At 37.5% G+C, this 11,628-nt stretch overlaps 1 protein-coding gene across 1 annotated transcript in view; it reads right to left on the bottom strand.

Moving 5' to 3' along the window:
* LOC142354299 (piwi-like protein 1) overlaps window positions 1–11,403 on the bottom strand; it is a 90,348-nt gene extending 78,945 nt beyond the window's left edge. Inside the window, exons 1-4 of the mRNA XM_075406562.1 lie at window positions 11,069–11,403; window positions 8,772–8,978; window positions 5,859–6,063; window positions 5,346–5,553 (exon numbers count right to left, since the gene is read on the bottom strand). Of these exons, the coding sequence (XP_075262677.1) occupies window positions 5,346–5,553; window positions 5,859–6,063; window positions 8,772–8,978; window positions 11,069–11,119 (671 nt within the window). The 5' untranslated portion in view covers window positions 11,120–11,403. The remainder of the gene's footprint in view (window positions 1–5,345; window positions 5,554–5,858; window positions 6,064–8,771; window positions 8,979–11,068) is intronic.
* Window positions 11,404–11,628: the final 225 nt, after the last annotated feature.

An 11,628-nucleotide genomic window follows, 5' to 3' on the forward strand; every position in this document is an offset into this window, starting at 1 on the left:
CAGTGATATCAGCTCTGAACGATCAGCGCTTTCGGAAACCAAAGGTGTACGCTTGGATGGATTCAACAGCAACACTTGCCTGGCTACAAGAATTTCTGCTTGCCTGGCTACAAGAACTTCCGCGAAGGTGAAAACTTTTGTTGCCAAATGTGTTGCAAAAAGTCAAAATATCACTCCAGCCAGCAATTGGAACTTTGTGCCGACAGAGGAGAACCCAGCCGACTGCGCGATACGAGAGATATCAACCACAAACCTGAAAACAGTCTAGTGGTATGGACCTCAATTGTTACAGAAAACTGTGGATCAATGGCCAACAATCAGATCAACCAAGGAACAGCAGCCAGCAATTAGCGAAGAAGAGGAAATAGAGCAAGCTGAAACGGAGAAGTTATTAATCTTGATAACTCACGAGAACAATTCAATAGTTCACCTGATTCAATGGACATCATCATTTGGAAAACTGGTAAGAATTTTTTTTTGGACCAACAAAAGAAGAAACAGATAGTGTTTACTAGAAAAACACAGCCAAAATAATCGGAAGAAAATTACAAGGGATCTACTGATAACACATCAAAGAAAGAGCAGCAGCAGAAGATCACAAATACTTCGCCCGGATTAGGAAACAACCTTCATTTACCTCATCTGCTCAGATCTACGGATCTCCATCAAGGACGAATCGCCTTGTACAGTCTGATTCAACGCCACTTCCTGGACGAGTTCGACAAAATTGTTAGTCAATCGTTTGTGCCGTTAGAAAATGGAAGTGACAACAACAGCAATTTGGAAAGTACAGAACGCCTCGAAGTTGCAGGGATCAATCGGCTGGACAGGGAACGGCTTTGTAAGGTACAAATTGGTAAAAATGAGGTAAGCATGGTTGGTAAGGAAGATAAAGTAGGTAGGGTTAGCAGGATTAAGATAGGTGGGTCTGATAAGGCTGAAATGGATAATGATGGTTAACTTAAGGTAGATAAATCTGATAAATTTGAGGTAGGTAAGGTTCAGGTAGGTAAGGTTGAGGTTGGTAGGGCTAAGGTAAATAAGATGGATACCCAAAAATTCTTCGAAACATCGCAAAAATTAGGTAAAAATGGAAAGGTGAAGAACAATCGACGCAAAAGGAAACTTTTACGAAAAAAGGGACATCTTTTCAAACTTTCTCCTTTCTATGACAGAGAACAAGGGTGTTCGCGTGGGTGGAGGACTAGCAAATTCCCCATACAACATTGACAAGATGTTTCCAATCCTGATTCTGAGAAATTCACCAATCACCAAACTTCTAACCAGAGAAGCGTATTCAAAGAACTTCAATGGAGGACCACAACTGACATTGTTCCAACTTCGTCAAACTGTTGGGATTCCCGGAGGCCTTTCAGTTGTGAAAAAGGTTACCTACAAGTGGAAACCCTACATTCGAAACGGCGCCAGGATTCCACAGCCACAAATGGGGGATCTTCCCACAGCATGTGTGATCCCGTCTTTTGCATTCAGCCAGACTGGTTTCGACTACTGTGCACCATTGAACACAAAGGACAGCAGGCAAACCTTGCAAAAGACCCAGGTTGCCCTTTTCATATGCTTCAGCAAAAAGGCTGTTGATAAGGGAACAGTGAAAACATTGACAAAAGACGATTGCTTGGACGGTGATAAACAATTTACAGCTCGACGTGGAATGCCACAAAACATTTACAGTGACAACTCAAAAACTTTCACTGCAACTAGAGGAAAAGTTGAGTTTCAGAGATTGTTAATGGATCGGGACTTCAAGTAATTAGTAGAAGACTTCACTACGGGACATAAGCCAACTGGTTGACCATTCCCCCACGGTCAATTCATTTTGGAGGCCTTTGGGAGGCAGCTAAAAAATCCAAGAACAGACACTTTTATAGGACCGTTGGAAAAACTAAAATGTCTCTTGAGAATCTCAACACAGTGATCAACCAGATTGAGGCCATTTTGTATTCCCGCCAAATGACAGTTTCTTTTTCCGATTGCAATGACCCTTCAGCGCTCACACCAGCTCATTTCCGCATTGGACGCCCTTTAACAGCATTGCCGGAGCCATCTCAGCAGGACGACAAGACACTCAGCAGTAAGTTCAAGGTTATCAAAAGTATTGTCAGACAATTCTGGAAGTGGTCCGTGGACTACTTGGCAACACTTCAACAGCGACCAATATGCCGTCAAAGACCTTGTTATCATCATGAATGACAAAACGCCACCATTGCTTCGGCCACTTGGAAGGACAACTAAAATATTTAACGGAAATGACCAAATAGTACGAGTTGTTCAGGTCAAGACCGAAACAGGTCTCTACATTCGACCGGATAGCAGACTTCTTTAATTACAAAAGGAGGGACAAGACAATCAAATGAAGGAATCCAAGATAACAGATGACTCCATGGACGAGGAGTGACAAGAAGTGAAATCAAAGGAATCACAAATCACCCTGAAAAAGAACGCGATATGCAAATACATCCTCAATCAAGATTTTTAGCTTTTTCATACTTTCACCTCCATGACCGCAGCAAGAGCAATCACGACGTCGATGGCAATCACGACGATGACGACGACGATGGCAATCATTTCATTTGTTCTGGACAACAATAAATTTTATTCATGACCAAAGGAAAGTGCAACTAAAACATCGACTTCTTTTGAACCCCTTCAAGGAGGCCGTGATATGCTGAAGTAGATAAGCTTAACCAGCCACCATTTCAGATGACTTCTTCAAATCTCCAGAAAGGAGGGTGGACGGGGGGTTGACCGGGGCGTGACTGGGGGATCCATCTTCAGATTAAGAACCGAGAATATTGTAAGACACAGGCTCTTAGAAAACTTAATGCCCTCCAAATGCTACCTGTTCATCTCTTTTTCAGGACGAAACGTCGAAGGGGTCAGTGCGTCAGACCAAAAACCGGTTTAAAAAGAGCACAGGACTGATATAATTGCTATAAACTTTGCTTGAGAGTAATTAAATATTTTGTTTCGCCCTCCTGTATGAAAGAAAATGAGACTCACTCGGGTCCCACAAGCTATTTCCATCCTAACTTGGTGTTTTTATGGTGTTGAAGTAAACAAGCTTACAGCCACCATTTCAGATGACGTCTTCAACAAATGTAACAAACATAGCTAGCAGATTGCCAGAAAATAGCCGCAATAGATTCGTAGATCGGCAGTCTAAAAAAATCAGCAAAAAAGACAGACCAAAAAAATTCGTCTTTTCATTGAAAGCTGATCTGTTATATTTTGATTTAAAATAGGAAAGCTGTTATTGCTGCCTCTATTAGCTGATCTCAAATAACCTTCATTTAGAGAGAGTGGTACCCACGCATTTGACCTTATCTCTTTGAATTAAAGTAATTAAAAGTCAATTTCAAAGTGAGGAAGTCTTTTTTGAGAGTGAGGTAAGTCAAGTGTGACCAAAAACTTAATCACGAGCATGAACAAAAAAACTCGCTCCACTAAGAGCGAAAAATGACGTCACATATGCAATTCAGTTGAAATTGCATGAACGACTGAACAAAAAGTGGCTGTGACGTCATATGGTCGTAAAAATCATGACGACGAATTAAAAAAAACATAGCAGGACAAGTCCTGACGTACAATTCAGAGAATTTTCATTGACTAAACAAAAAACTAGACCTGGAACGGACTATGAATGGATTGCAAAAACCATTTCAAAAAAATCCGATCCATAAAATCGAAAACACTGTAAAAGTCAAAGTGAAATTGCCGCATGTGAACAAAAACCCACTAGCGAGAAAGCGAAATTTTGTTCAAACACCGTTCTCTCACTCTACTTTAAATTTAGAGCGAAAAAATTTCACGCCGCAAAACCACTCGCTTTTGCGCTCCACTTCCTGTTTCGGCGTGACCAAAATCACCTACTCCAATTCGACTTCAAAAATCATGAAAATGTGTGAAGATCTTTAAAACATAGCCGGAAGAATTCCGGAAACGACTCGAAGTGGAAATCCACTTAAATGCCTTCCAACTACTTATCAGACAAAACGTGCCTCCAATAATTTACCTTTATCTTGAAATAAAACCATAAAACAAAAAAGTAAAAAAAGATCAAATCCATTAAAATATGATTGAAAATCTGATAAAATTCGGTCATAAATTGATACCCCAACAAATTATCACTGCCACAATTACTTCATCAATACAACTAGTAACTAATAAAGCCACTTATAAGATTTTTTAAAAATATAATTGAAGCCAAATCATGAAAAAATAAGCTCTTACAAACAACTTTGACAAAAAACTGGAAAAATTTAATATTTTTTAATACTACAAAAGCACATATATCTAAACAAAAATTCTTTTCAGCCAATAGGGTACCCAAATACTCGCAAAATATTAGGCAAGTCACAATAGGTTAAGAATTTTGTCTAAAAAGAGAAAAAAAAACGAAAAACTGCAAAAAATTAAGAACATTAGTTCCAATTTTGACATTTTTCGTCATATTTCTCAACAAAAAAAGGCTTCATGTCAACAAAACTGTAACCACGTGTTAACTAAAAATTGCTCAAGTAATAGGAGTATCTTCAATACCCATTTGAGGCAGTAAAACAAAAGAATAGTAAAAAACATCGTAAAAATTAGCCCAAAAATCAGCAAAATACATGAAAAACATCCGAATTATCATAAAATTCATATAGATTTCCAGAAACCTTCAAACCACTACCAAACCCAGCCTAAAAATAAAAGCAGATCATAACCAAACCTCTTAAACAAAAAAAATTGAGAAAAAAGCTGCCTTAAAATGCCGCACGTGATTTCTCGCTCTCTAGAAAACAGCGATTTGAACAAAAAACCACTCTCTTTTCGCTCCGCTCTTCGTTTTGTTCAGCAACAAAATCACTCCAAATTTTTTTTACGTGTTTCATTTCCCGCTTCAAAATTCACTCCAATAAAATTGATTTAAAAAAAGGACTTCTCCAATACTCCTCTTCGAGTCGTAAAAAGACAGCGCCCCAATACAATTCAAACTCTTTGAATTGTAAAAAAAACCAAGAGAAGGCCAATAATAGCCCCAGCTATCGCTGTGCGGCTATTAAAAAATTACCACGTGATTTGAACTAAGAAATCATAATTTCATCTGATTTTATCACGAACACTTGTTACCTTTTGAGCTTGAGTTCTTCTTAAGCATAAAGAATTTAAGTCTTTTTAAGACGCTTAACTCAAATTTATTTCACACAAAATAAATGCTTCACCGCAACACATGTAATTGGGGTGGCGGTGGGAGGGGGGCTGTAAATACTAGCCTCACTAATTAGGAGGGTTAAAACGGGAAGACAAACATTATCACAGTTTTTGTTTACTTCTGTACTCACCTGAATTCGATAGAGTATTGAAAGAAGCTGTTAGCTTGGGTCTCGATCTTCAGATAATTCACCATTACGTTTATGTTTGAACCGGCTCTTCCCATTTTTTCCTCTGGTGGGACTGTGGGAACGAGAGATAAGGTTTCCATTTCTGGAATTGGAGATCCAGAACTGGCTGGCGAGTGACTGGTCGTTGGGTTGTCCTTGCTTGTGGAGGCTGCAAAACTTTTAACAGTAATAGGGTTTTAATTATTGACCTTTAAATTTTGACACTTCTAATCTCTTTAGAGTTTCTCTACAAGTAACGCATCGCATAGACTAAAAGAACTGGCACCAGCTATTACAATTACATATGCAATAAAAATGCAGAATATTATTTCCAATTGATGACAAAGAAACTAAATTAGTAGAAGCTATCACTCCAATTGAAAGCTTTTATTTTGGCCTAGACGGGATATTTAATTTTTATTGGAAAGAAAATAATTTCAAAAGAAAAATTGACTGACTAAGAGATAAGCTTACCTCCACCAGGTGACGTTCTGGGTCGATTGCCCTGACTTCCACTGGTACTGGAATTTCCTAATGCACTTCTGTCCATCTTTCGACTGCTGACTGCCTTAGAACTTGATGCCTCGGCCTCGGGATACCTACTGCTCCCCAAAGCAGAATCGCGAGTCCCATCTGGACCTGCCGAAGCAGATGTTGTTGACGATGGCCCTTGCGTTCCCTAATAATGTTAGGAGATCGGAGTGTGAAAGTTTTCTCACTGAATACGTTCATAATTCATCCAGTACAATTAATGTATTAGCAACAATCGTTTATTCTCATAAATCAGTTGTTTTCAGCTGTTTATTGTTATCGGAAACAACCGATTTGTGTAAATCAACGTTGAAAGGTCTAGTCTCATGTCATTAACTGTAGCTGCTCAGTTATGTAGTCGCTGCTTTACAACGCGCTTGTATAACTATGCCCCTCAACGATAAACTGATTGTCACACTGACCTCGAAGATTTTACTCTATATGCTTCAACTTATGTATCCCAATATACGACTGCACTTAAACTACCGGCCTGATTCGGCATCGTTTACTGGGGAGGAAAAGTGGATAGGTGATTAAGTCGGAAGTGGGGGGGGGGGGGGGGGGGGTGCTTAAATCCCAAAATAAACCATTCACAACACGAAAAAAAAAATCAGTGGTCAGACGAAAAATCTCATTGCTAAAAATAGCATAAAGGACCAGTAGGAGTAGGACTAATATAATTGCTCTTTTGAATTAATGCACACTCGTTTAAGAGCAATCAAAAATAGAAATTTAGTAGAACTAAACTGACAGATAATGTAATGAAAAGGACCGATTTTCATCAAACAGTCACTAGTATCCGCAATTTTATGCGTTATCTTAAAAAATTGGTTCATCATATTCCTTTTGTTTAAATACAATTAATTCTAGTGAATTGTGCTTTTCATTGAAACACACACGCATAGCAAGCAGATTGTTGGACAATAGCTGCGGAAAAAACTTGAGACCTTGGTTTATAATCCACTAAGATTTACCAGGTGCACCTGCGTTGAGCAATAACTTTCGGCCGGAAAACCTTCACAACGTCTTATGTTTCAGATCCTTACGGCTAATCGTACAAAGAACAACAAGAAAACGTAGTGTGGTGGATACAGAGCAGGGCCCCTAAAATGTCTGTCATAACTTATCAAAACTGATAATCGCAAGATTTTGTGTAAAAACCATAGCTTTTAAAATCTTAATTGTAAATATATATATAACGAAACTAAAAACTCCACTAGTTGCCAAGCTATAAGCATGTCAAGAAATCAGAACGAAAAGATTACCAAATTTTTCGCTAATTGAGTTTTTCAGCAAAAATTTAGAACATGGTTGTTTTTTACTTCGAGAATAATTATAACCCATATTATAAAAACCGTGCATAACAAATCGCTAGCTAGAGAAAACTCTGAAACATAGAATCCTAACATTATTTATATTAAAAAAAGGATTTTGAGGTGATATCAAGGGTTTTCAACCTGCAGTTCTTCAGTTCAGTTTTATCCTATTCAGAGGGTTACAGTTGAAAGATCTCTTTATCAATCTCCAGGTACATTTGTTTTCTTCGGAGTAACGTTTGAGGAAGAAACTCCAGTAAATCATTGAGTAGTCGCTTTATTGAGAATAGTTTCAAACTTGAAAACTTTCATATACTTGAAGAGTATAGTTGTACAGTAGTTTCGTTCTTCGAAAGAAGTTTTCGTTTGTTTTATTTAATCAAGGTTTCGATAACTGAAGTTCGCTTCAGATGTGTTGTCGAGTAGTTTCACTGAGCGATTGCTCCCAATTTCTGTTAAATTCTCTACGTCAAAATTTCCTCTTTTAATGGCTAAAAACATTAAGAGATCATGCATTTCAACATATATGCTTAAAGGTAGGATGTGTAATGCCTATAACCAATTTCGATAGTCTAATTCCGAACCGATTATCTATTTTGTTGCATGGAGTTCCACCTGTTCAAATTGTGGAAAAATTCCTTTGTTTCGTAACCAAGTCTGAGAAGCATACAGCGATTGTGACAACGTATCCGGTGTATGCGTTTAATTTTTTTTTCCAATAAATTTTCCAAGGTATTCCGATCTGGTTCCAAACTTAAGCAGGCACAATGCGAAATCAGCTTGCTTTAATATATTATCTATCATTATTAATTAATTTAAAACAGCAAAAATAGCAAAAGTCAAAAATAGCAGATTTTGTTTTTTTGTATTAAAATGCTTAAGGGTTTCGAGATATTTGAAGAGAACTGACGGGTAAAAGATCCGGAGGGAAATTCCAAAAGAATCGTGAAAACAGAACAACACTATTACTACTACCACGTTGACTTGTTTCTAATCCTGCAAAATCAAAGACGAAAAAAAACAATCAGAAAAAAAAGTTTGTTAGTACGAAAAAATGCATTAAAACGCCCAGCAGGACTAATATAATTGCAAAAACTTCGTTGGAAAAATATTGAAATCTCGTTAAAGAAATTGAACGATATTTAAACTTGTTTGATATTTGCTTTTGAAAAATACCCGCAAGCAGTTGGGGAGGAAATTGCGGGTCTTTTTCATTAAAGCTCCCCAATTACGGTATAATAACCAATATTGGGGGCTATGGGTTTTCTGATCACTACTAAGCTTGTGCGGGGAGGGGAGGGGAGGGGGGGGGGGTAGGATTCTGGAAAAGCGTGGGGACTTTCACAATTTTTTCGTGTTTAAAATCCATTATCATCTGGTATGACCAAAAAATTGGTCTGACTAGCTCTGAAAATGCCTAGCATAACCTCTCAAAGTAGTCCTTCACATCATTAATGCAAGCCCCTGAATAAACTAGCAACATGGCTCAAATAATTGCAACAAAGTTCCGTTTGAGAGCAATGAATCGTATTTAACTTACTGAAGTTGCGTCGGCCTGTGCGACATGCTCGGTGACGGAGCCACTGCCCGTGCCTGGTCCCACGCCAGCTTCCTTTCTCGCTTTCAATTTTGCGCGTAAGCCTGCAGCTCGGCCAGTTTTCACGTCACTTCCGGCCTCTGAAGGAGTTACTGAGGATGTTGCCCCTTGCGAAACTTCGGCCGCAGCCGGAGCGGCTGTATTAACTCTCTATAATGAAGGCTCGATATTAGCATTTCCCAATTAACTTAGTTCATTAAGTTCTAGATCCTGATACAGTTAATGCCATAAAGTTGAAACGCTATCACTCGTTTCAAAGATCGAAGTTCAATTTTAAAACATGCAGATATCAGCATACTGTTGTCCATTTCGAACGTTGGCTTGCAATTTTATAGGACTAACTATAACACTTGCCGGACAATAAAACGCATTTGGATCAGCTCTTAGCCATCACGAAGTTTTAAAATTATGTTTACAGGCAAAATTAACATTCACAAAAATATCAATGCGAATAATAAAGTCGACGGCGAAAAAAAAACATTTTTGGAACAATCTTCAGTATGTTGTCTTATATTTGTTGTTGTTGAGAATTACCAGCAATAGCTGGACGGATTTCTCCCCATGTTTCGTAGGCTCCAAGTGTTCTGGCACGTTGCACATTAATTCCCCGCTCGTTAAAATCAAAAATCATGTACAGGGTTGATGTTCGTACCATTCATTTGATTTTATATTTTCCCATGGTTCCTGTCACTTTACATCCATCAACTGTTATATTTCATCTTTAGGTTTCTCAATCATCCTGATACTTCGCATCGCTATTAAATCAAAAATCATGTACTTAGTTAATGTTCGTACCATTCATTAAATTTTATTTTTCCATGTTTCCTGCCACTTTACATTCATCAACTATTATATTTCATCTTTTGGTTTCGCAATCATCCTGATACTTCGCATCACTAATCAGTATAAAATTAAAAATCATGTACAGGGTTAATGCTCGTACCATCCATTTAATTTTATTTTTCCATATTTCCTGTCATTTTACATTCATCAACAGTTATATTTCATCTTCTGGTTTCGCAATCATCCTGATACTTCGCATCGCTAATCAGTATAAAATCAAAAATCATGTACTTGGTTAATGCTCGTACCATCCATTTAATTTTATTTTTCCATGTTTCCCGTCACTTTACATTCATCAACTGTTATATTTCATCTATTGGTTTCGCAATCATCCTGATACTTCGCATCGCTATAAAATCAAAAATCATGTACTTGGTTAATGCTCGTACCATCCATTAAATTTTATTTTTCCATGTTTCCTGTCACTTGAAATTCGTCAACTGTTATATTTCATCTTTTGGTTTCGCAATCATCCTGATACTTCGCATCGCTAATCAGTATAAAATCAAAAATCATGTACAGGGTTAATGCTCGTACCATCCATTTAATTTTATTTTTCCATTTTTCCTGTCACTTTACATTCATCAACTGTTACAATTCATCTTTTGGTTTCTCAATCATCCTGATACTTCGCATCGCTATAAAATCAAAAATCATGTACTTGGTTAATGCTCGTACCATCCATTTATTTTATTTTTCCATGTTTCCTGTCACTTTACATTCATCAACTGTTATATTTCATCTTTTGGTTTCTCAATCATCCTGATACTTCGCATCGCTATAAAATCAAAAATCATGTACTTGGTTAATGCTCGTACCATCCATTTATTTCATTTTTCCATGTTTCCTGTCACTTTACAGTCATCAACTGTTATATTTCATCTTTTGGTTTCGCAATCATCCTGATACTTCGCATCGCCATAAAATCAAAAACCATGTACTTGGTTAATGCTCGTACCATCCATTTAATTTTATTTTTCCATTTTTCCTGTCACTTTACATTCATCAACTGTTACATTTCATCTTTTGGTTTCTCAATCATCCTGATACTTCGCATCGCTATAAAATCAAAAATCATGTACTTGGTTAATGCTCGTACCATCCCTTAAATTTTATGTTTCCATGTTTCCTGTCACTTTACATTCATCAACTGTTATATTTCATCTTTTGGTTTCGCAATCATCCTGATACTTCGCATCGCTAATCAGTATAAAATCAAAAATCATGTACTGGTTTAATGCTCGTACCATCCATTTAATTTTATTTTTCCATGTTTCCTGTCACTTTACATTCATCAACTGTTATATTTCATCTTTTGGTTTCTCAATCATCCTGATACTTCGCATCGCTATTCAGCTGTCATTGTCTCAGACTAACGAGATCACAAAGACACTTACACTTGCATTTTCCGCTAATCTTTGTTTTAACTTCTCCGTTCTTGAAAGCATTACAAATCATCTGAAAAAATACAGGTGGTGGGGTTAGACTCGGGGGAACTACGATTTACGTTCAAATCTATTTAAAGGACTAGAACGACACAAAAATGAGACCCCATTTGTCAACACGAGAAAGGCTACGTTTTTTTATAGGGATAGCTGGAGCAAAGTTCACAACGTATGCAAAGGATTAGTGCAGACACGCAAACTGCTTTTGTGTAATTTTAACAGGTCACATATTAGAAACGAAAGAAAAATTTCCGCTTCAAACATCATCGTATTTGAAATGGGAAGAGAAACTGCCAAATTGTGAATCGATAATCAGAAACTCTTATTGAAGACCCCGTCGCCTTGGCGCAAGCAACCTTTTTATTATTCGGCTTCATTATAGAGATTTTATTTCATCTTTCTCTAAAATAACCCTTTTTTTAAAATGAATCCCCAAAAACAACATGAGCCGGAAAGCGCCAACAGCTTTAAGTAACACAAACAACTCAACCGAAACATTGCTTCGACGTCAG

Source organism: Convolutriloba macropyga, chromosome 15 (genome assembly GCF_964194025.1).
Source record: "Convolutriloba macropyga chromosome 15, txConMacr16.3, whole genome shotgun sequence".
Lineage (NCBI taxonomy): Eukaryota > Metazoa > Xenacoelomorpha > Acoela > Convolutidae > Convolutriloba > Convolutriloba macropyga.